We start from the raw sequence: 26904 nt of genomic DNA, 5'->3' as shown, positions 1-26904 counted from the left end.
AGTTAACAAATATAACAGCTAATTATACAATATGTGAGCTTGAAAACTGTGGATGTGTCCTCTGTGTTGTCTTATGAGCTAGCCCAAGCATAAACAGGAAGTCTGAAAAAATGTTTTGCCATCCCAATATTAAAATAAAATTTAACAACCCCTTTAAATGACAGAGGCATTTATGCATAAATAGCAGTACATGTTAAGACTCCCCTTGGGGACAGTAAGCTTCTTTAATAAAAGAAGCTGTATCGCTGTAATGACAACGCCCTATATATCAACAGTCTTTGACACAAAAAGCATATGATCTAATCCGCTTCTTCATTTTGAGAACTAATACAGAGTGACAGGGCAGTGCAAGGTAAAAATCCAGCATACTCTTCTGTATAATCTTAAATAGGCCAGCTCTAAATATTTTAAATAGCATTAAACCAGCCAACTAAAACTTATCTTCTTCAGTTTGCCTCCAATACACAGACATCCATTCTCTGGCAGATAACTTATGTGTAAATCAGCAACTGGGACTTCACCATGTCACCTTCTGAGCTAGAAAACCTTCTGAGGTTTCACCAGTGGATATATGACCGGAAGTCATGCTTTCAAAGTGTCAATATTTAATTCAGAAAATGTTGCTACCCATCTAAAAACCACTGATAATAAAAAAAAATCTAGCAGTTGAAAGTGAAATTCCTACACCATTTTAAGAAAATTTTCATTGGACTACTATGAAAATGGGAAATGAAAATATGGATGTTCAATCAATTTGAAGTGTTAAAGTTACTCAGTGAACAAAGCTAAGCGAACTTGATGTTAAAATGTCACTTGAAATGTGTGCTTTCCATAACTTTGCTTAGCTTATCTTCACAGTTCACCTCAGGGACAAAGCTGATATTTTGACTATAATATTAATGGAGAAAATATACAAATTATTTATGAAAAAATACTGACTTCATATTAGTTGTGTTTTGTTGAAGGAGGGAATAATTTAGATTTTATGGAGCTCCAACTGTTGAAGAACTTGTATTAAGTATCAAGTGATTTGTCTATTCTGAAGCACAACTTCAGAAGTGTTTTCCAATAAACTGAACCCCAGAATTTTAATTAACTGTCTCCTAAATACTTCTATTTTTATTGTATTTAAAATTCATTAAACACCCTTTCCACATCTTCATTTCCTTTTCTTCATTTCCCTCCCCAAGACACCCTTACATTTAACAAAGCTCTATAACCCCATCTCCACATACGATAACTAAGAAAAAATTATCTTCCATGATAAAGCTTTGTAGCTTTTCAGAGGAAGGTCTCAAAACATACAAATCACCTCTAACACAGATTTCTTTAATGTGGTTGAAATAGATCCTAAATAATCAGATCTTTCTCCAACTAGACTATTAAATGAGCTGGTTTGTTAAAGCCATAGCAGTATGGTAGGAAAATCTAACTCAACTGGAGATACTGAGTCTACCACAAAGGGGACATCAACATTATACTAACTCGGTTGTACATGGCTCTAGTAGGGGAAAAAAGTCTTTGTTTCTAATTAATTACTCCTTGTCACTATATTCCTCTTCTTTATACTATGCTTGTCAATACAAGTCTTTTGATTAGACAGTCTATCAAATATGTCTATGTCCACAGTTCTTGGCATTCTCATTTGTCTTCTCCCATTTGTATCCATTACAATCTACACTCATTCTCCTTTGATGTCCTTCAGAGATTCTGCATTTGATCAACCAGTCCTTCATCAGTATTCTCCTTCTTTCAATATAAGGCTGAGGTTTGGTTTCCAGTAAAACTCATGATTAACAGTACTGCAAATTTAAAAAATGAAAACAAAACAAAACAAAAACACCCACAAAAAATCAAAACAAAAAAACCCACCACAATCTCCTTTCAGGAAAGGACAACACTGTCTTTCTGGTAAGCTCCACCTGCTACTGGCACATTGCTAAATCTATCTTTAAATAAATAAAGGAAATGCTGTTAAAGGCACTTGAGATTGCATTCTATTCCCTTTCACCTCCAAAGTAGCTGCAAGAGAACAATGACAGCTAAAACACCCATCAGTTACAGAATATTCTTAGAAACAGATGAAATCTTACCTACAGCTTTCCCTGCTATGCTTTCACAGCTTCCAACTTTTCCTTAGCTTTATTTGTAATTCACATCTTGTTTTAATCTTGCTTAAATGCACTAACTACAATCACCCCAATTGGTAATTTTGCTTAACTTGGACAGCTGAACAGACAAGAATAAAAATTCACACAAATACTGCATCACCCAAAGCCATTAATGGCAAATGACGAATACCTAATCTCAGCTTCATCAAATGGATGTTCCTTAGTTAGATCCTAATTTGCGTGGACACATGCCCATTATCCTTGAAATTGGAAAGCATCTAGTTAGCAGAGAAATGAAATATACTGCCCAAAGGACTTACACAATTGCATCAGAAACACAAAGGCTAGCATAAAATAGAAGATTATACCTTTTTTAGGACCACCTTCCAAGCCTGCAAGAAAATGTACTTAGGTTCTTTGGGATATAGATTCTTGAAATTGCTTCATTTCTGATCCAAGTAATCATTAAAAAAAGGTGACAACAACATCATCTGATCCTGATAATTTGAATACCATTTAATTTTATGAGATTACTTCCATAGTATAGCTTTCTTACCACCTTGAAGAAGAATGTGACATCTATGATACTGCAGACATACAGTAAAATTGATACAAAGGAAGCATCTGTACAAAGACTGCAACATTGCTGTGATTAACTTCTCAACAAGATGAGTAAGTGCATGAGAAGTACAAGTTGATTAATTTTATGTTCTATTTCTTTTGTGAGGTCTGTTTTCCAAATTTTCCTAGCAATACTAGAAATCAGATGCAGAAAAATTTGGGGGCAAAACTCCCACACCAGATGACACATACAAGAGTTCTCATTTTTCAGATGACTGAGGCTTCAGACACATATGAGAGTATAATTCTAATGCAAAATTATTAATGTTAACTTGTTTGTGTTAAACACTTCTCAAAACTAAAGAGAGCAGTTGGTAAATACAAGCTTGTTCAGGTAGCACAACAAAAGCCAAACTGCAGGTTAATTCATTGTTCCAAATCATTAGGCAAAGCATGTGTTTAATCTTCATCTCCTTTCTTCAACAATTAACATAGCGTTGATAACAGATTAGATCTTTTCATTCTGTGTCATTTTGGTCAGTATTCAACTACACATCTAAATGGACGATTAGAAGAATAGTATGACTGTGTTAGGTAACATTTAAGTAAATAACATGAAAATTGTATATGTAATGAATGCCTGCAATTACACAAAAGAATTTGGATAATTACATGGTGCAATTATCAGTTATGAATTTAAACCTACTGTTTTGGCATGCAGCTTCCCAAGTTATGCCTGCAATTGCCAGAAGCAAAGTTTAGGTGTTTAGATGAAGACAGGCATGAACTGTGTATTTCCACAGGAACAGGAACTTTAACATTTTGGGACTAATTTTTGCTGTCCCTGAATTGCAGGCAGATGGAAAGGATGTTCTATATAAAGCCAGGTATAAACTTGTTCTTCTTATCATTTTTCACACTGAAAAAAAATTCTTATTTTGAATGTAAGAATCTAGCTTCAAGAAAGAGCAATGTCATACACATTGGCCAAAATTCTCTTTATACTGAGCTCTTACCAAGTTCTACATCCTGATCATCAGTAAGAACAAGGATGATGTTTGGGCGGATGTTTCTACGGTCTCTTTGAAATCTTCCCTTCAGACGTTGATTTAACAGGAAAGTTGAACTTCCATCCAACAGTGATAAAACAGTCATCATGAATAATCCAAGGACAATACTATGCTGTGCCATGCTGTGCTGATTTAATGTTCTCTCTGAACAAGGTAGATTAATGACTTCTATTTCTTTTTCTTTGCAGGTCTCCTATAAGGGAGAGGGAAACAAGTATTTATCTATATTTTCACCCCTCTGCACCCATCAGGGAACAGCCAGGTTCTCTCCAAAGAAGTAAAAAGCAATGTACTTGAAATAATCTTAACTCCTAAGCAAAAAAACTAACCAAACTCCCAAAGAAAACACTTATTTTTCTAGTGCCAGCTAGAAGCAGAAACTTGAAAAAATTAAATTCATAAGCTGTTACAAATGTAGGCAACAAAATTTCACTCAAAGCTCAGATCTGGCAGCAAGCTCAAGGATTTAGCAGGATTTCAAATTCTTTTGCTTTCATACATATAAATAGCAATCATCTTCCTTCTTCTTCCTTAGTGATCTGTTTACAGGTGACATTTTTGTTTACATCAAAAATGCATATGTTGAAGAGAAAAAAACCCTTACCTATCATAATTTTTAAACAAGACTGTAGTAAAATTTACTGAGCTAACAACATATTTGCAAAGTCAGAGAACACTCAGACAGAAGATTTATTATATACTGGTTTATCTTACAAATTCCATTAAGGAGCAAAGCTGCCCTGATCTTGGAACTATGTTATGATATTGTTTGAAGTCTACTACAGCTTTGATGTTAGCGCAAGATCCCTTTAGCATTTCTGTTTGCTTCCAAGATTATACACTTTTTAAAAATACCCTTATTAATAATGAACACATTTGAAAGCCCATTACTGCTAATGTTCGGGAATGGATGCACCAAAATGACTTGCACTGCCTATGACTGGATTACAAAACAGAGCATATGCCCCAAAATTGACCTGATTGCAAAACAGAGCACATCTAACTTGTACTATTCCTATTAATGAGGCAATGAAAAATTCCTAGCAATTCCTACAAGGAGATTACAGGAAATGAATTAGCATGCTGAAAAATCTTTGAAATCACAGCTTTGCTCAGTCATCTTCTGAAATAAAGGGATCTTCTCTTGCTTTCAGAAGTCAAGATAACAACATAAAAATGTACTGAAAATATCAAATACTAATTATTTTGTCAAATCTAGCAATCAATGAGTCAGTTTATTATGAATTTCCTACTTGCTCCCCGTCTATTTCTGGACTGGTGCCAATGACCTTTTGTACAAGAAGGAAAATCAATTAAAAATGATGCAAGAGAGATTCTCTGATTTTTCTAAAGCCCAGAATTGTCAGAATAGAAAGAGCACAGTACAATTATGTTTTACCCTAAGAAACATGTTGGCTATTTCCCTACAGAAAACAATTTTTACTCCAACAGATTATTTCATAGCCACATTATTACTTCATATCTGTCAGCAATTGCTCTTTGAGATAAACTTTCTTAATCAAAGTTTTCACACAATAACAAAATCACTGGTCTGAAAAATTATAATCAGTTTCTATGCTCACATAAGAAATGTATATTGAATTTTCACACAAGTCAACAGATACATTGCTATACTAACATAGAATATTTATTAAGGGTACTTTCCAAATTTGCACACTGACAGGGTTTTGAGGAAATGAAAAATCCTCCTTTCTTACTAGTCTGTCCAGTGGGTTTCACAGGTAGGTGAAGTTTTTTTCCTAGAAACTAAAAATTTATTTAGGTATCCCATCACTTGTTCCAATGGGCAGGGGAAGAGCTTTCAAATTTTACAGATGCAGCTTCAGTATCTGCTGCTGCTAAGAAATATGCCAGGCTATAGCAAAATAAACACTGTCCAATCAACTTTCATTCCTTGTACTAAGAATTCCATCTACAGCAGTATAACTGGGCAGAATAATGTCAGAGTCAGTGTGTTACTGTCTGGAACAGACAAAGCAGCTTGTGAAAGAAACCTGTGTCTGTTTCAACAGAGGAGGGTAGAAAGAAAGTTTGCTTAGTAGGCACATATTCTCAGACACAAACTTTTTGAGGGAGGAGATAGAGAAATGCCTTCTGCTCTTCAGAAAGTACTACAGATGTACTTTTGTTAAAACAAAATAAACTGACACTATAGATGTTTTCATTATGTTTCTGAAGGTCTGGAAGTTCACGTGGGTTTTCTTCACTCTATACTAGCCAACAGCTTCACAAAATAAAAGCATTCACTAATTTTCTTGCAGCATTTGGAAGGCTGTCCATTCTTGCTATATCTGGTCAGAATTATCTTCACTACAGTGTTATGCATTTAACAGTCAGTGCATTTACATTTTTCTCATCTTTAAAACAAATACATGGAAGTAACCTCACAACCTCATTGCCTCTCTCCCCTTAGCCAGTCATTTCCTCACACTTTGTTCCCAGCTCAGAGAGCTGCTTAGCTCTCTATGAAATACTTAAGACATTTGGGGATGCTCATAAACTGTTCTCCCACAGCTATTTTATCCACACTTGTATATTTGTGGTTAAAAGAATTAGCAATCTCTGAAAAGATACTGCAAGTGAAAGAGAGAATTTCATGTCAGGTACAACAGGCATCTTCCACCAAAGCTGTTATCTCACTTCCACACAATGAATATTTTTCACCATTGTGATGTGTTATGTTCCCATTGTTATCCGGGTAAGTACTTCCGGGAATCAACTGAAAGTATGTAATTATGTGCAAAAGTCATAGAAATAAGTAGGTAAGAAAATCAAGGCAATTTTAGAAAATAAGCTATTTCTTAAAAGTATGTTTTCACAAGACATACATGCCATAATTAACAGGATATATGCAGTACAATCCAAAAGCTAGCTTTAAGTAGCTATCAGAATAGCAACACATTAGCAACAGAATAGCAAGAGTGTCCCGCATGGATTGCCTGTGGCCAAATACAGATTGGTTTTTTTAACCCCTAGTCTTCAGCGAATTTCCAGGAAGAAACACCACGAAGTTTCTATTAACAGTTCTTTTCCCATTTCTGTCAACAAGGTTAATCTGCAACTTACAAAGCCAGAACAGTACCACAGCAGTGCCCCACTCTTTTAATATAGCACTTTTAATATAGCACCCTCTCCAAAATGTAATTTTGCTCTGAGTGGTACAGATGGTCCACTGCTCTCTGTGCCTCTGCAGGCCATCCTCCAGTATTAAAGATGCTTAATCTGTAGTGGTTCTCGTGAGATTTAGGCATGCTTCTTATTTTCTTCCACATTACACATACAAACTTGAAAAATCTAGTCACTCACGTTTTATATTTAGGAAAGTACTATCAGAAATTTATGAAATCTTCAGATGGGGCATCTAGCTGAGCTTTCTTAAGGCTATAAAACTTCTTAGAAGGCTGCTTTTGAGGAAATCTGGTCCTCTTACTTTCTCCTTTGTGGCAACACAAAATGTTACACTAACTCACATTATATATGTTGAAGAGATAAAGCCGGACATCCACACTCCAATTATAAAAGAAGTCAGCAAAGGGCTGTTTCCAGTAGCAAGGAAAGACTTCTTTATAACACTGCCCTCAGTAATTAATGTCAGTTCTACAGCAGCAGAATGCACAGAGATAACTGACATCAGTTCTATCCCAGATGGTATTTTTAACATGCTATTGATTAGTATTGCTTGGCACAGATGTAAGAGGCCCCATGTGTGCAAAATTAGTAACTGACAGTAGCTTGCATAGACTGGTGCTCCCAAACTCACTAATGCAAGTCCCAGTGCAACTGTCCCCCACATAAGCTCTGTGCAACTTCACTGAAGTCAGGTAATTCAGTTATTACAACAAAACCAAGAATAACATCTGACTCTTCCTGTAACTCTGTATCAAATATATGTCTGCTTCAAGTCTACTTCTAGAAATTACTACTTCTAGTAATGTTTGCATTAACTGGTTTTGGGTTTTATTTGTTTTAGCTTGTTTTCATTTTATCCACAAAAAGGATACGAAACACTAAATACAGAATTGGTATGACAAGTTCAACTTGCTCAGCAGCCACCACAGAACAGGGTAACTGCATGTGAGCCACATAGTGGAACTGCACATTAAGGGAAAACTGGCTAGAGAGAAGCAACCCACACCTGCTCCCAATGGCTGGAGCCAATACCAGGCAGATTATTTAAGCAGACCTAGCTGTGTCATTCGTCCAGCGTTTAAATTCCTTGAAATACATGGTGCTGGAGACATTCCCTAGCAACCAACCCCATCAAATCCACTCTGCCAGTTAAATGGATTCAGCTGTGCTTCTGTTCTTTTAACTGGAGTCACTCTTTTGCACTGAGCTTTGGTTATGCTAGGTCTTCTCTCAATAAAGCTGTCCCCCATCACTTCAAACCATTATATTGTGTTTGCAAGAGATAATACATTTTCATATGTGGATTGGGAAGAATCTTGTTTGCAATCTAACAAAGTTCCCAGGGGAATATGAGTATCAACATTACTGCTGTAATCTAACAACATGCTGCATTTGCTTATAGTTTTCTAATTTCTGATTTCCACCCCCCCCGCAGGCAGTCAAAATTTATGAGAAAATACAAAAATCAAATCCCCAGTGCTAAATGTGACTCTTGAAGATTATAGTTGTGCTGATTTACAGTCACTGAAGTACTATTCAGATAGATTCTTCTGACTTTCTTGCCTTATGCTGGTGAACACTAGACAAAAACAAAATACTTATCACAGAGAAGCTTGGTCACATTACAAAATCTCATTCAGATTTTGTAACTTTATTTTAAATAAAACAGAATTGTAAATGAGGTATAAATTTCCCTAGGACTTGATATTTTAAGAAATGCTGTAAGCACCTCAATCTACTTTCTTTCTGCCTGCTGCTTGAATATTACTGTTAGAGTTTCCCAGTGACACACAGAAAATTAATCAGTCCTCTGATAGGTTAAAATGCTATTTGGATCCCCCAAATACAGAATAATAAACACATTTTTCTGCACCATATGCAACACCCAACAAGAACTTGAAAGAAATGAAGAATTATTTTGCTATTTTACCTATTATCGTCACATATTTATACATAATAGATGCAGTCTTTGAGTTTAATGATAATTATATTAACTTGTATTAAGTACAGTAAAAACCACAGACTTACAGTTTTGAAAATACTATAAGGGAACGAGTGCAAGTTCTTCAAGATAGAAAAAGCAAGCAAAACGAGCTATCATTACACAAATGCGTCCTACCAAATAAACACATTTATTGTAGCTGTATGGGGGGGGGAGGGAGGGAGGGAGGGAGGGAGGGAGGAAATCTCCCTGTGTTTACACAGCTGTAAACACACAGAGGCGTTCAGATATACACACTGCCCGTATCGGTCCGGTGATGTTCCAAACGTGAAGCTGAGCACTATGGTATCCAATTGTCTTTTGGGAGCTGTTTTCCGCACAGCCGCGGCGCGGTGCGGCTCCCTCAGCCCGCACCCTCGGAACCCCCCTGCAGCCGCCCGGGCTCTCTCCCCTTCGCGAGGGGGCGGCACGACGCCCCCGGCCGCTCCGCAGCCCCCGGCCGCAGCCGGCGAGCGCCGACTCGGCGGGCCGGGCCGGCAGGGCCGCAGCAGGGAGGGGGAGCTCCAGGCAGCTTCCAGCACGGCTGGCCGAGGCCGGTGGGACCGCACCGCCTCCAGTCCCCGCCCGCGCCCTGGGCCCCCTCGCTCAACTTCCAGCCCCACCCGGTCCCTATACAACTACTTCAGACGCACCGCCCAGCTTCCCCGCGATGGCAGCCTGGCTCCGTGGCCAGCAGCCGCACAAGCGGCACGGCCGCCCTGCCGTGCCTAGCTCGCAAGGCGGGGTGGCGGCTCCGGACCTTCCCTCTAGCCGTTCCCACTTACCCACGGAGCCGGTGTTCAGCCGTGCCAGGCCAGGGCGGGTGCATCCACCGCCCGCCCGCGGATCCCGGGGCCCGGCAGCGCGGGGAAGCACATCCTCCGGCCGCGGTGCCGGGCAGCAGTCGAATCCCGTTTCCCGAAGAAGCGTTTAGAGGAAGCGCTCGGGCGGGTGCTGCCCCCGCCTCTTCTTCCTCCTCTCTTCTCTTCTTCCCGTTTAAAATGTTCATTTACCTCGAGGATCCTCCTCCCGAGTTTGCGCAATGCCCAGCAGCGCGCAGGGAAGAAACCTGTCCCACCAGCCCCGGGCTTGTTCAAAGTCCAGCGGCAGCACCGCAGTGAAGACGATGGCGTAGCCCCGCACTCCGGCGCGCACGGGGAGACCGGGAAGGTCCCAGAGCCAGCCCCGCTCCAAAGAAGGTCCGAAGCCGAGCTCCCGGCTGGTGCACGGAGCCTTTATAAGCAAAGGGGATAGTCCATGGCAGGCGGAAGAAGGGCAATTTAATTACCCCTCATAGTCAGTGCTCTTCTTGTCCCCTATCGCCAGCGCTGCCAGCCCCACGCAGCAGCTACCCCCCACTCCGCTGTGGGGCGGAGGACAGAAGTGGCAGACTCCAAAGGGGCTGAAGGCCTGCCTCTGCCCTGGACCCTGCCCCGACACACCTGTGAGGGTGAGCCTAAAGACTTCTAAAAGGACATGCTACCACAGACGCCGTTCCACTGCTGCAGTTGAAATTCATTAGTAATTTAGAAAAGCTTAACAAAGGTAAGGACCATGTTCACAAAAGGTGCTGTCTACACTCTTGCAGCCAGTTACATTTTACTCCTGGATCTTGTTTGGCTAACTATCTAAATCGGTAAGTTATTCACTGGACACTTTAAAGACCTCTTTTTAAAAGTATCTTTTAAAAAGTATTTTCAAAAAGTATTTTAAAAGTATCTTTCAAAGATACTAGCAGATTAACATGTTAAAAAACAAAACCCAAAAAAACAACATAAGAATGAAACATTTTCTTCTGGCATTCCCATGCTGATAGTGTCAAGACATGCAGCCCAGAATTTCCTGACACTTCTTATTACATCTAATATTCTGTTCAATCTATTATTTATTATGACTTTTGCTTTAAAACAAGTATTGCCCCAGTGACCTCACCTGGACTTTGCTGGAGAAGGCTAACACTCTTGAACATTTTTTCACTGCTGGCTCTGTTCTTGGCTGTGCATAGACAGATTCTAAATAAACATCTTGGGGTATTAAACATCCTGCTATATGATACTGTACTGTGAAATGGCACGCACTTCCTTCAAACACAAGGATGTCACTGCTGAGGTACCAAGTGTGCTCCTGTATGGACAGGAATGAGCAATAGAAAAACACTGTATTTCAGTACTACAGTGTTCACACTAGGGGCTGCAACAGCACAACTATATTGGAATAAATAAACCACTCCCTAACAGGGAGTTACGCTAATCATAGACCCACATGATGTGCATAAAACAGGACCTACATCTCACTAACATTGTGATAAAATTATTTCACTGCTTTCTGAGATAATATTTGACATTTTGCTAGCAACTGTCAACTCACAATGAAACAATCCACAGATAATTTCACAAAACACCTGTGAGCCAGGATGTTCTGATTCTGCACATTTTAGATATGAATTAGTGTCTAAAGGCAGCTAAGTCACCCAGAGTCAGCCTTTCAGGCCACGAACAGAACGTGGAAGCTAGCATCCCTCTGCCCTAACCACAGGCCAACAGTTTGCTACCTGCAACCTCTATAAACTACCTCTAAAGGGACTGCGAGCAGTAACTACAAAGCCAAAGAAAATCCTACGTTTACTATAGCAGTGGTTCACATTGAAGAAGACAATTTACTATCTCCCTGTATTTCTAGAGGACTGAAAATGGGATTTTCCATTTTAAGAAACACATGACCTAATACAAAGCTACAATTTCACTAATATAAACTACAAGCATCAAAAGATACTAAGACTAGTGTTAGTGACATTAGTATAGGAATCTAAATTTGATTTAATGTCACTGGAAAATCTGTCACAATAGATTGCTCATTTCAACAAAAGCGTACATTCACCTCACAGGGAGTGCATGTAATTTCTATTAATGTTAATGGGAGTTATGCAAGGGCATTAAGAGGATAATGCAACCCCTGGTCTGAGACAACCCTACAAAGTGAAAGGTGCTTCCTCTTCAAGAAAATGGCATTTTCATCTCATGCATTTCAAAAGAACTTGTTCTGGCACGGTTACAAAACAGGGTGGGTAACAACTGTTTGCATCCAAACTTAAAGTGGTTTAGTGATTTCAGCTAGTTTTCCTATTGCCAGAAACACACAGGATACAGATGTATTTAAAATACTGTGGTTCATTTGAAGTCTAAGGCAATAACATCATGTGAAATTACTGGTAAAACAAGAAGGTCTGAAAACTGACTCATGCAAAGATGAAGAAACCTTTCAGGTATCTCCTTTTTAAATAAAGGAAGTAATTTTATTCACTATCTGAAAAAGGATTCCATTGGTATATATGGATCATCATAGCTGATCAGAGCTCAAATGATATAATGAAAAAGCAAGATTATTCCTTTTCACTGCCACACCAGAGCTTTTACACCAAATAAACTTCAGATTTCTCTTGCAGCGTGCCACTGAACAGCTTGAATTTATTGTCCTGTACCTCAAATAAACAAGTGTTGCCTACTATCTAAATAATTTTTCTAAAATTATCCTAGGATTTACCTATTAAAGCTAGGAGAAAACAGACATGCAGTCATTTCTTTAAATATCACACATCCATCTACATTGTTAGCCACAAAAATTCCTTCAAAAATTTAATCTGCAGGTTCTCTGTCCACCTTCCTCTCAAGTAGGTTAACACAGACATATGTATGCAACATGCATGCCGGACTACTAAGCAAACTATGGAGCTGCATGTACCTGATCTACCTGGCAGACAGTGGGGGTCCACAGCATTATCTTTTAATCAGTTCTGAGACAACAGCTAAAACTTCAGGGTGTAAGAAGCACTCAGGGGAAATGTCATGAGTAAAGGGCAGCATGCCAATGATACAGAGAAGCAACTTCTGGGAAACAAGAAGACAGGAGTCCAAGAGTCATTTAAAAAATCCTCAAAAATAGAAGTTAAGCAACATGCTGTGTAAAGCATGTCTTTTTCATTGTTGCCAAATATATTGTGCTTTCAGAGCTTGAATATTGTCCTCATGTCACATGAAACAGTAAAATAGGGTTGGCTTTCACACTTCTACATACTTAGACAATGCCTCCTAACTCTTCTTCAGACTTGCTAATCCTTAGCTTTATAGTAACTCATCATACATAAACCTCTCACACCATTAGTCATTTAGATTTCTCCTCTCTGCTTTTATGTTTCTTAATGTGCACACACACACTTTGAGCCATATTTAAAGACCTAAATATAAAGCCAACAACAGAACATGAGCGTGATCTCCCTTGCTTTTCCTCAGGATAAATTATTACAGTAATAAGTCCACAGGTATAGTAATTACACCGGTCAGAGCTCTTATGGCAGAGTTTATATGATTTTATTTCTTACTACTTTAAACAACTACATTTCACTTGTATAAAATGTGTAAATACTGCTTAACAACTAATCAAAATGCCATTAGGAAGGCATAAACAGCACAACATGCTCTACTCCTTGTGTTTTATATGACAGACTTCAGCTCAATATGATTTTATGGGTAATTGCTTGACACTTGCCTTTTAAAGTCAAGTTGCACTGTCAATAAATGTTCAGTCACATTATGGGGGAAAATGGTTTATACATTTTGAGGTACTACAGAAAGTGAAAAAGGGGAACCCTGCCAGGAAAAGCAAAAGAGAAGGGGAAAAAAAAATCACCTAGTTTGCCTGATCCAAATGCTAAGCATTATACTCTTCTGCGTGAAAATAAAGATTAAGTATAGTACACTGTATGAATTTGGTTACAACTATGAGTTTGCAACACAATATAATTCTAGTTTAATATTAATAAAATTAATTTTGATCATAATTTGTAACAGTGAATGCAGGCTATTCAGCAAAATATTGAAGCAACAAAGATGATGAGGAGGTTGTAACAGCAATAAAAAGAACATTCTAGTACACTGACAAGTCATAGTTCATCTATCTCAACTACAAACCCAAAACAAATCCTTCCTGCAATGCCAAAGAGAAATTAGTAAGAAAACAATAGCAGAATCCTGAAGCTTACATATAAAACTACTATGCATGTCCTGAGTATTAATACTATTAATAATGCTCAAGGGTGCATCTGAAGGATGAAGAATGTTAACTCAATGAACTATTGTTGGTCACATAGCCCATGAAAGGAAGAAGAACAGCAGCCTCCTTTTACCCCATTTATAAGTGACTCTTAAAATAGCTGCTTGCAAGTCAGTAATAATTTAGTAACTTGTTTTAATAAAGAATTTTCCTTTTTATAAAAAATTCATATTTTTATTTTGTGCATCCTGGTTTTATTTTCCCTTGTTGACTTTCAACAGGTGGTACTACAGTGCTCAGGCTGCCTCCTGTTCCAACACCTGGACGTTTTATGGATATGGAGCAACAGGCCAATCATCAACTGCACACATTGTTTAATTGACGATTAGCTGCACTCTCAGCACAATTTGGTATGTGATGCGAAATGTGAAAGACTACTATTATTTTTTACTAAAAATTCTCCTAGGGAAGACAACATCCACTCTCTTATCTAAATAATATTTCTTAAGAAAATAGTAAAGTATGTAATGATAAAATACTCCATGTCTATCTAAAAACAACTATGCTCTGATTTGTAAGTATTAAAGCAGAAAAACGTAAAATCAACTGATAAAGAGGCTGGCTAGAACAGCAGGCCTCAGCACAACAACCTTCAGTGTTTCCTGTGGTCCCCTGGGCATTCACCATCAGCCAAGGGTCTCCTCGCGTGACCGCACCGGCTCCATTTAGGCAGCCCAGTCCTACCCCTCTGAATGGTCACCTCCATGTCCTGCCTCTGCACATTTCACGCACTGGCACAGGTATACAATCTATGTTATGCACTTTTTGCCATAGAAAGGTTTTGTTTGCCAGCTTTAGGTTCAAGTGAACTTGATGTACTTACAGCAGAAGTACTTTCACTTACAAAGATCTATCCTGTAGGCTCAAAGTCCAATGGGATGCACCCAGCCTTTACCTCTATTAGGAAAGCTAAGTTTACTTACTCTGCTTTTCATTATCTTCCAATTATCACTGTTCAGCAGTTCTCCCCCTCTACCTCATACTATTACTTCCATAGTAATATATAATGTATCTGGATCTGACTGAATATTTATTTATTCTAAGCTGGGCTTCAAATAGACAATAGCAAGAAATATTAAGAGAGAAAATTACACAACTGTCTGCATTTTGCACACAGAAGGTAACCCTTATTCTCTTGCCTCAATAGCACAAGTGAGGCAAAGCTTATGGTGGGATGTGATACCTGTTATTAGATCAACTGCTACAGATGGGAATGAACATACACAGCCTCAGGCGTATCAAGCACTTCTTCAGATCTGAAACAGAAGTAGCTATCTTTAAAGTTAAGCTGCTCTAAATTTAACTAATGTGTTAATCAAGCCCCATGAAAGAAAAGTAGTTAAAATCATGGGTATAGGAAAGCTTACTAACAAAGAAAAAGGAGACAGATTGTTAAAATAAGGTAGTAATTCATCTGCTGAAAAACACAGACTTGTTACTGAGGTGGGAGAAATGAGAAAAGAGGTTAAGAAAATTACAATGCACCTTTAAAACCTATGTCTAACAAGTCTATAATTTTTACCTTTTATCAGAGTCATGAATTTTAATACTAAGGCTTATCTTCTGAAGGTATTTTGTGGATTTCCCTTGAGGGTCAGAATCAATTCATCAGCGATAGAGTAGTTACTTTATGAGAAATATTCATCTACCAGTCATTGGTACCTCTTTTATTGATCATCTGCAAGGACCTTGAGGATTTCTTGATTCCCTTTGTGTAAGATCATTTGGTGCATTTGGGTATGCAGGTTACTTTCTCTAGAGACCACAGAGATGTATCAGCAAGTACATATGCAGTTTTGATAGTGTTATGGTAGCTTCATTATTGGTAATGTACAGTCTTTTGAAAGATATAATGCATATCTTGTGCATTCTTAAAATATAAACTGCTATAATTTTGAAAAAGTTGATTTTTAATGAGAAATCAGTTTCATTTTTTTCTACCAGGTATCAAGGGTAGAGATTATTTATATAATGTCTGAGGGACACTAAAGCCATCCAAATTCTTTCTACTTTGCTCAAAACAGATACTGGAAAAGAAACATGTACTGCCCCTGGCTAAAGAACATTTTATTTTCATTTCTAAAATGTTAAAAATAAAGTTGAACCTACATATGAGCTTTAGTATCAGTCCCCTACCTTTAGAGTTTACACTCTTCCATAAGGTAGTGGCAAGATTCCTGTATATGAAAAAGCCTAGATCATAACTACAATACTATTCCATCAATGGCCATTGACCCAGTGATGTCTCAAATCATAGAATTGTTTGGGTTGGAAGGAAATAAGGAACATTCCTTCCTATCTCCTGCCATGGGCAGGGACACTTTCCACTGTCCCAGGTTGCTCCAAGCCCCATCCAACCTGGCCTTGAAACTTTCAGGGATTGGGCAGCCACAGCTTCTCTGGGCAACTTGTGCCACTCTCTCAGGTGCCTCCCTCAGACAAAAGAATTAAACGTCATGGTTGCCCTTCTAGCTTAGAATATGTATTATTTCTGATTTCCATAATTATGTCTGACCCTGAATTCAGAGAGAAATATATTAATAACTAGAAGTACAGTTTATTTTTTCTATCACTGCAAAGCTCTGGCATTATCAGTAAACAACAAATTACAGGTAAGGTCTCTTACTTATAGTAAGTCTCATTTACACCCCTAAAACAGAGAGGACTGATTTTTCAGAAGTAGAATGCAGCCACACAAAACAGTTCTGAAAATTTATGTAGCTTCTTTTAAGTCCTGAAACTGCAGTTGAACACTCTTGATGTCTGGCAATACAACCTCTTTATTTGTGCTTCAGTTCCTTTGTATCATTAGTATGCTTATCATTCTCATGACTGACTCCAGTGGTAATTCCTGAGAATGCTTTGAGAGTCCCAAAGTACATTCACTACTTCCCATGCCAAACAGGAGTCTCTGAGTATATTTCTGACATCTGAGTATATTTCCACAGAGATCATTTTTCACAGACAGGTTGAGCCTCATAAACTAGAGCTGCAGCTCTCAGGACACTTGAGAAAAATTCCATATGCTCCACTTAGAAGTCCATATCTAAGTGTCCAGAGCCTTCTAACTTAGCTGTATGCTTTGTCATCCTCTGTGTTGCTGCAGTGAGGCACTGAGATGATGTACCAAATGGAAAGGCAAACAAGAATTCTCTCGTCCCTTTTCACCTGAGAAGAAAAAGTGTAAGCTTATACAAGAAGACAATACTCACTGAAATGAAAAAAAGTTAAAAGACAAAATTATTGAGAAGAGCTCAGCAGGCAATATATTCCATTACTGGAGGCAGAAAATTTGATGGCTTGAGCTGCAGCCTAGGTCACAGTCCCAAAATCTTACATCGAGAGTATCACTACTGTTAGTTCACTGATTGAGAAAAGGTCAACCCATGAATGTCTGCCAGAGTATATTTTTTCTGGCTACATCCCAAACTGGCAGAAATACAGGAATAATTTAGATGGATCAAATGAATATAAACTGTCTGTATAGACAGTAAATAACAATAAATCCCTGTGTATAGATTCCTTCCCTTTAAATAACTCCAAAAAGCAATAAAAGCCAGGAGAGAAGAGAGAAGCAGGCCCAGAATGAAAGCCAACAAGAAACAATGGACTGCATGTAATAAAATTTAATACAGTGCAGTTCCCATTCAAATGGGCCTTGGAGTTTAATGATGCAACCCAACTGATCATATCAAACATAATGAACTGCCCAGGAACATGAATACCACCCTACTATTCAGCATAACTGGCAACTAAATCAATCACAGCCTCTGTTTGTGCCATCTTCCTTCTCTTTATTGGTAGAAAACTCTTCTTGAAAGTGCTTTTGCTCTTTCAGAAAGTTTTTAATTTCTTGCACCATAGTTCAGTCAAGAATTTTAAAGAAAAAAGGGTGGATTAATTATTTGAAATAATTGGAAAACACCTCAGGATACTGTTTCTGCTCTTCCAGGGGAAAAGGGTTAAAATTAAAATAGCTGATTTTAATGTAATTGAAAGATAAGTACCAGACCCTATGGCAAACTAACAGTATGTGTAATAAATGAAAAGAGGTTTCTGCAAGAATGCCGAGATGTCACTGAGCAATGGATCTAGGGGTCTAATGTATCAGATGTATCAGCAAGTCTACAGGTCTAAGATGGCTGCAGCTTCCTGAGCTCACTGTGAAAGTGAATTAAATATTAGAATCACTAGATGAAAGTTTCACAAAGAGGGCAGAAATCCACCCGAACAGATTTGTGTAAGATAAGGGGACTCCATATATCTAGGAAAGACATGCATATGTATAAGTTTATCCAAGGGGATAAGGAAAATACAAGATAAGAATAGATCAGTGTAGGATTTTTTCTGAAGAGGTAAAGGGTTATGTGAAATGTAAGGCAAAACAAGATTTAAAAAAAATCCTTTTAACTTTGAGAAGGGAAGAAGTGAGGAAGCACACAAGAGACATGATGGTGAGAATAAAACCCAGAACAGTGATGACACACCCATTAAAAGCCACAGGATGAATTTAGGCATCTAGAATGTAACTATGCAAGAAGTTGGTACTGAAAACTAAGAAAATTATGAGCTCTTGAACTCAGAATAGTTGAAGGTACCCAAGACTTTCCATGCTGAAGACTGAATCATTCGTAACACCAAGTTTTAGTTTATTCAAAGATAGAAAAAAACCTAAGACTTCACCACTGCACTATTTTTCTTACTGAATGAAGAGCCTCTGCAAGCCTTTGGTTTGCCAAAAATAGGTTTCATTACAGAAAGAGGAAGCCGTACCCCACATCCATGGAGATGTTGCTCTGTGCCGTAACACACAGTCCTTTGGGACTCCCTGCTATTTTATGTGCCCCAGGAAAAGATTTCTATGCTTCTTTGAGCTTGCTCCCACCCACACACCTTTAGAAATGCAGACATATTTTGCTGTGCAGAAACAGCTTTGCGATACCTTAGATATTACTCTTTTCCTGGACGCAAATTCAGAACTCTTAAAATAGAGAATTCCAACTGAAATTCATAGCACTGCTTCCTGCAGAAGTTGGACTGGCCTGGAAGGTTGTCTTCTCTGACACGGACAACTTAACTCTCGGCTACAAACAGCTAACAAATCTTTTCCAGTTATGTAATACTGACTCCTCTCCATTTCTGTATATTTTCATCTTTGGTGAGGTCAGGAAACAGGTCCTGTCTCTACTAGTCCTCTGTTGTCAATAACCAAACACTAGGCATTGCTGAGCATATATCATTAAATTTTTTGTATTATCCCATAAAAGCTCTAGCTTTTATGTCCTTGGCATGTTTCTCTTTTCACTCCTTTAGCAACATTCGTTTATCCCCTGCTTTAGTAAGTGTAATGACCGCCTTACAAAACCACATGAACACTTGTATCTTTGTACACACATTCATACTAATCAACAATACTGGCTATTTTTTTCTTTTGCCAACAGTCTTGACAACTTTAAACTGTACAAGAAACAAACAATTTTAACTATGAAGTTTACATTCCTATTTCTTTATGCAGCATGTATTTTATACTCAGAATAACTGGGCCACAAGAGACAATGATGAAGACGCAAGTTTTTTTTCACTGCATTTTAATATGGCTGCAGCAGATGCCTTTTTTTAGTCCTTGGAAGATTGATTATTCCATTATTTTAGTATTTAGCAATAAATCTCTGTGTTTAGGCTAAAATAAGTACTTTTCCCTACTTTGCATCGTCCATTACGCTGTTATTAATCATGCTTAATCATTCATTTCCCTCTAACTGCTACTGCATTTTGGGAGGACTAGCACATTATTGATTTTTGACTTTTACCCTTTAGAAGCTGGGTAAAGGGCTTTGCAGTTGCTTAATCAAAAGTGACATGATGAGGGAAGGGGAGCTGCAGACGTCAGGGAAAAGCAACTAAACAACATGCCAAGGTATGATAAAATGAAATCAAGAGTCAACAAAGAAAGCAAAATGTAATAAACGAAAATTATAGTAGATAACCTCAGGAGACCACAGACTACAAAGCACTCCTTTGCCTTGCAAAACACATTGCTAGGAAAGAGGAGACCAAGATTAAGAAGGATGTTAAACTACAAATTCCCACAAAAAAGAAAAATCCAAAGCCATGTTCTGTCAGTTAATGTGTCAGTTAATGTGATTTGGCCCAAGTAGATTCTCAGTTGTTTATCAAGCTCTTTTCTCAGAGGAAGCATCACTTCAGCACTCCACTAGGAACTGCAACAAGAATAATGTCATATTTTGATAGTTGGCTTCTTCTCTGCTTACTAAAAAAATGGTATTTTTAAGAAAGTTAAATAACTCCATTTGTATCTTAAAAAAGAGTGCATATAAACCCTTAATTTCATCTACATTATCTACCAAATTATGTAATAAACAATAGCTATAAATACATTATCAATTCTGTAAGAACAGCAGTAATGTTGGCTTCATATTTTAGAAGGCCCAAAGAAAAAAAAAGCATAAGAGATGGTTAAAATTGTCAGGTTCTTGTACAACCCAGTTAGAGACGAGCAACTAGAAGTGGGAGAATTTGTGGACTTACAAATAAAACAGCTCAAGTTCCTATTGCTCTTCCCTGAAATTCTCAGCTTTATTTTTTCCTGACCCTTGACATCATGTCTTGGTCTGTTTGTCCTAAGTTATGCCACCCCAATTCCACTAACCTCAGTGTAGAATATGAGAACCAGAGGAAATCAAATTAATTTATCAAGCAATATGTTTCATTAATGTTCTTATTTTTTCTATGTATCACATTATTAAAATGTGTAATACCCTGACGAAAGATATTCTCAAGACCAAGCTACATGGGCCAGTACAACTCTCATCAGAAGTTTGTTATGCACCCTGCATCTTCAGCACTTAATTTGCAGTAACTGTTGGCTACTATGCAGTAGTATTTCACCTCACATGCCAGTGACCTCTCTAGGATCTGTGCCGCTGATTAAAATAATATATTTTGTCAAAGGCCACTGCAAATGTTCCAGTAAGTTAAATGGGAACATGCAAGGTGTGTCATCCACAGCATGACTTTAATCTGGCACAAAGAATGCAGATATAATGCACATATATCCTGGATATAATAAAGCCATTTCAGAGTGATAGTGCTGAATCATTAAACTTAGAACAAGCAAACTCTTCTACTACACTGAACACAGAGGTAAAGCCGGCCTTGCTCTTGCTGTCTCTAAGGTTACAGACAGATTTTAGCCCTTGCTCAATGGCTAAACAGACAAGAGTCATAGCATACCCGTTTCTCAGTATCCAGAAGGACACTAACTGGTCAAAAATATTCACTCAGGCAAAAAGGTACCTGTCTAAAATAGGCAAACAAGGAGCCCCCTTTAACTCGTATTCCTCTTTCAGTAGCTATACATACATGCTTTTCTTAAGTCCAGTTGCATGCTGATGCAGACTCTGGCATAGAAATTGGAAATAGAAAAAAGAAAGCTCATTTTGGCAACAGGAGGCCTTACTGAAAGCATAGTAACTGAACTCTGACACTACTCAGATCCTCTGAATCAACAGAGGCCATTCAATTTGACATCTGTTCAGCAAAGATAATCACATTCAGTATTTTAACTTTAGAGTAGAGAGTAAGACGAATTAGAAATCTGGATTCTTAGCAAGTAGAAGAGGAAACTATTGGCAAGTTTTTAAAAGCCAAAAATTCCCAAGGTTCCCTTAGATGAGGAAAATTTGAGATGTTTGCTTTGGAGTTTTAACTCTCCGCTCAGCAGACATACATTGTCCCATTAGTTGTCAAAACAAGTAAACTACTGTCCTAACACATCCAGTATTTGAAGCCTACTTTACTTTGCAAATCAATTATTAAAACTGCTCGCTCATGAAAAACAGAGCCTTTCCCCAATTTTTTACTCATTTATAGCACTATAAGTGAACTATGTTACAAAACAAGCATTATTCCAATTAAGCAAATTAGCTGAGGTAGGTAAATCACAAACTTATTGACAATAAATTTTATGAAAAATTAAGTAGCTGTCATACAGCAACATTACCATGAGCCTTTTACTCACACTACTGTATTTCTCAGCATGACACAGGCAAGACTTTGTTCCTGAGGTATAAAGAGACTCCTAATTAAATCTTCATTCTTCAGTGTACCAGGATTTATTCTTCTTTGTATGAGCTCAGATTATTGTATTTAATTCTCAAAAATGTTAATTTTCTGCCTAAAATCATCAAATTACAGATGGGATATCCTTACAATTTTTTGTTGTTTCCAATTTCTTTAAAATAAAGTGCTACACATTATTTTATTTGAAATTAATTGCACTACTAGTCCAGTCCCCAGAGAAGGCATTTCAACACCACCATTCTTTAAAAATTTCCATTTTAAAATATGGTTAGTATGTTGGAGTGATAGATGACATCTATGAACTTGAAATTATGTTGTTTATCTGCTAAGGACCTTGATGGTGGGATCTTCTAGCTTGCTACAGTAGTATAGATTCCATCTGTAGTGCAAGAATTGTCTAGGGACATAAATTACAGCAGTTAAAATTACCTAGCGGAGAGAGAATGATGCATTATTAACCGGCAGAGTCATCAAAGTGTTGAAAAGAACCTTAAAGAGATACAATGTCATTACTCCAGCACTAAAAGTGATAGGCAATGCGCAAAGACCAGTGGTTGTATTCAAAGCCTAAGGCCATTAAGACACAGGCAATTACGTAGAATTTTATGACTGCTTGACTCATTTTACTTTCTTTTCCTGTTACATACAAAATGATGTTGCAAAATTAAATTTTATTTTCCAAGTAATGATAAAGCAGGTATTAAGATTCTTTAACAGCTATTTCCACACATAGCCATAGCAGTAAACAGAAATTACATTGTTAGAATGACATGTTTTGGTTCTCACTCTCTCAACATTCTCCAAGTTGTCATGGATAGTACAATAATAAAATAAAACATCTAACAAACAACAATACTCACTTCAAAGTCATTATATACCATCATTATAAACCATTTCCTTAATAAAAAACAACAGTTTCGAAAATATTCTAATGCTCAAAGAAGCTGTTATTACAACAAGATTTACATGATATAAATTGTTTATAGTTTCATCCCTAGAGTGCAACACTTGTGACTGAGGAAAGATTTTCCTAGAAATTAAATATAAATGCTATGCTATTATAAGTGATTTGCAATTTTGGTCTCAGCCAAATCCTACGTATTTGCAAGATGCTATAATTATTCATGCAAAGCAATTGATAATCTGCAGCATCTAAAGCCATTTTACATTTATACTGAACATGCAGCTTTTTCCTCTGCATCCATGTTCTCATACCTTAGGCAAGGTGAGGTCTTATCTGAAGTAAGCACCGGAGAAGTTCCCTAATGTTACAAGTCTAAAAATGTTTCTCATTTCACATTTTAATAAAATTCTGGAAACCTCTTTGAGTTCTGCTTGTAGTCAATGTGAAAAAAAGATGTGGAATAAAGAAGGAAGAGTTAAGGGTCCAATGTGCAAGTGATTGACCAACATTTGCATCTAAATTGTTTATAGGCTTTGTGCATGCATTTAAAGACACTTCACAAAATACTCAAAGTAATGAATTCCAAATTTCTGTAACATGTATCACATTGAAACACATGCACATGCATGGATCCTTTGGGTCCATGCTAGAGCAGCACTGAAAGACTGACAAAGCTACTTGCTCCTCTACACAAGCCACAGTTCAATGCCAAGCACAAAGGCATACATTCACTTGTGGTTCTATAAAGCATCCCCACTCTGACCACACAGCTAAATGCAAAGGCTTCCCAGACATCACCTTTAAAGTACATCAGACTTTCCTTTCCTATGCTGTTCAGAAAATTCACCAGCTGCATCTGATACACAGCATCTCAGAGCAAAGCCATGTGCCTGTGCACAGTGCACCTCCATCCACCCAGAAGATTTCAGAGGCCACACAATTCACAAGCAGAGATCTCTCAGTCTATCTCCTACAGAGCCCATGTGGCTGGATGCATAGCATAGTCACACTTAGCAGATGATTCAAGATTCACAGCCAGAATTTTTTTAAAGTTGCCTTTCCTTTCATTATCAGTCTTGAGTTTTAAAAAACGTGAACAAAGCTTCAAAAGACCTCCATAAATACATACAGGAAACAGCTTACTTGTGAAACTAACAATGAATAACAAATACAATAGAGTAGATCTGCTTAAATGTTGCCAACTTCTTTTCCTGAATGGCAAAAAAAACATCTTCAAAGAGCAATAGTCTAAAGAGACAAGAGTAAGTACCTTTTCTCTTCCTATTGAATTATCCCAGTGCAACTGTACTGAAGTCACTTGACTCCAAATTAATGCCATAGTCTATTCTTGTCCTGGCATAAATAGATTCAATTGGTATTAAACTCATGGGTTAAAGAGCTACCTCTCATCTTCCAAATCAAGAATATTTTTCCATACAGAAAACTTTCCAACTGCAGAGTTTTACTCAGTTGGGTGTTATAGAAGAGTGACATTTGCAGGCATCAAGATAGCTGGATGCTGAAAAAAACATCCAAATTATTCTACAAATACTCAAGAGCTGAAACAACAAAAACTAATTCAATAAAATTCAATACAGCAATGCTTTATTCTTTCTATAAACATTCTCAAAAAGACTTTAGTATTGCATTTGGTTTAGGAAAACACTGTGGTATAAGGGAAGTTTCTTTCATCAGTCTTAAGCATCTGCAGCACCTGGGGAGATCACAAAGTCTTGTTAAATTCTTCCTGGAAGAAAAGTGGATTGGCAGAAGTTACTTGAATTCTGCACTCTGTGTTGAAAACTACTTGGCAGATTAATTGTCCTTCTCACAACAATTAGGGAGCACAAAGAGGAGAGAAAGAGAAAAACGGCAGATAATTAAAAGCTCTGTACTTTGTTCCAGAGTTTTTATGTATATTGTTTAAAAAGAAAACCATAACAGGATAGATTTCAATACATTAAATATGTATTCAAATCTTGGGTATAGTAATGGAATCAGTACCCATAAACAGCCAGCACTAATTTCCTGTAGTCCTTACCCCTAAAGCTGTATGGCAATTTACATTTTGAGAGGAATGTTTTTGAAATTGTATCCATTAGGCTAAACAACTAGATTCATGAATGTCATCAACAGACAGCTTACAGTCATGTTTAAAAGATCAAAACTCAACACTTTTTTACATATTTGTCTTTTAAATACAAATCTAGTCTCAAAATAACACTGTTTTTTCCATTAATGTTTACACTTCAAACAGAACTATTTTCAAGCACAAATATAGCAGATGAGCTTCTTCATACCATTCCTATATTATAGAATATTTATGCAAAGTATTTTCAGTCTGTTGAGACAAACAGCAGTAGTATCTAAAGTGTGCTTAAGTGCCCACAATGTAGGCAGTGGCAATTAACCATGCTGCCAAGTGTCAAAGTGCACTGAAGAAAGAAATCAAACAAGAGTGGAATCTCTGACAAGTTCAGTTAAGTAATTGAAATTAAGAACCATTATGAAGGTAATTTCTTTTCTATAAACAGAAGCATTTCTGAGACATTATTTATTATGATATTCATCAAGTAGTATATGAAATCTATGATAATTCAAAACATTTTAAAAAATCTTTTCCCTTTTTGCAGATGCAAATGCAATGAGAGTCATATTCAGTGAATTTCTGAAGTTTCTTTCTGAAATACTATTTCAGAAATGTTTTAACATTTTACTTTTTCTGTCATTCTCATGCCTCCCTACCTTGGCATTATAAAGTTAATCACAGGTCATTGCATTGTGAGGTACTCAGAAATTACTTGTGATAAATGAATGCATGACATTAGATTGCCCCATCAACAAGAGGGTACAATTATTTTTACTCACAAAACTTAACCTGAACACATACCACAAGAGGACAGTAACCAGAACACAGTATGTTTTTCTTACCTGGTCTTGAAGGAGTTAATATTCAGCCTTTGATCTGAAAAAGTTCTTCTTAGCTTAATAGCAGCAACCCCACATTTGTACAAATTAATAGAAACATCAGATATATCTATACAGGAATAACTTCTGTCATTGATTTCTTTTTAATCACAAGAGATATCACTGAGCTTAAGATTTGAAATATATGAAAAGCATACTCCCAAACTCTTTAATAAGTTTGTAATCTGGTTATTTTCAACCACTAACCAAGAGAAGCAATTCCCTTATAAATTGATGAAAAAGGGAATTACATTGTGTGTAATTCCAATCTTCTCAGTCACAGTTGTTTTTTTCCTCTAGCCATAGGAATACTTGGGAGTTGAAATAGGGAAAGGACCCACAGAGACCACCACCAAGTCTGAAATCCTGTTAAACAGTTAACAATACCAAAACTAACAGACCATGACAGAATAATCCCATAAAAAGAAAAGACCAGGAACTAAGCTGTGGAGCACTTAAACTAGCTTTATACATAGAATTTCCTGTACTCTCAGATGACTGACAGAAAAAGTTCTCATTTTCAAGATGCTCCAGTCACTAAAGAGAGAGGGATTTAATATCTCACAACTTAAAATTCTTTTTGTTTCAACTTAATTTTCAAGAAAACCAAAACAGGACAGAGGCTGATATTCTAAGTCTTCTGCTACCATAAGAAAAAGAAAAAAAAAAAAAACAAAACAAAAAACACAGGAAAACACAGGACACATTTTCATCATTTAAGTTTAGGCACAAAGTCACATTGGAACAACATAAAAAACCACAACTTCAGTATTATTTCTACAGATTCACTCTTCTTTCACCTTTACAAAAAGGAGAAGGGCTGCAGTACACAGTCGGATTCAAAGTGCTGGATTTTTTACATACATGCTCTTAAAATAGAGGAAAAAAAATCAGTTTAACCACCAGTTAGAATATATGCAAAGTCCCATCTGGATGGCAGTGGTTTCACAG

The 26904-nt window shown here is 37.4% G+C and overlaps 1 protein-coding gene across 5 annotated transcripts in view; it reads right to left on the bottom strand.

The window, feature by feature from the left end:
• Positions 1-26904, bottom strand: part of SULF2 (sulfatase 2) — an 89343-nt gene that overhangs the window by 50272 nt on the left and 12167 nt on the right. For 2 of the 5 annotated variants that reach the window (XM_030288583.4, XM_041720222.2), the window contains exons 1-2: positions 9659-10005; positions 3689-3935 (exon numbers count right to left, since the gene is read on the bottom strand). The exons of 1 other annotated variant lie outside the window; for it this stretch is intronic. In XM_030288583.4, the coding sequence (XP_030144443.1) occupies positions 3689-3863 (175 nt within the window). In that variant the 5' untranslated portion in view covers positions 3864-3935; positions 9659-10005. Of the gene's footprint in view, positions 1-3688; positions 3936-9658; positions 10006-26904 lie in introns of those variants that run through there. 2 more of the 5 variants (XM_030288584.4, XM_030288585.4) reach the window with 2 other exon arrangements.

Source organism: Taeniopygia guttata, chromosome 20 (assembly GCF_048771995.1).
Source record: "Taeniopygia guttata chromosome 20, bTaeGut7.mat, whole genome shotgun sequence".
Lineage (NCBI taxonomy): Eukaryota > Metazoa > Chordata > Aves > Passeriformes > Estrildidae > Taeniopygia > Taeniopygia guttata.
Note: the sequence above shows the minus strand (reverse complement) of the source record. Positions and strands in the feature narration are given on the sequence as shown.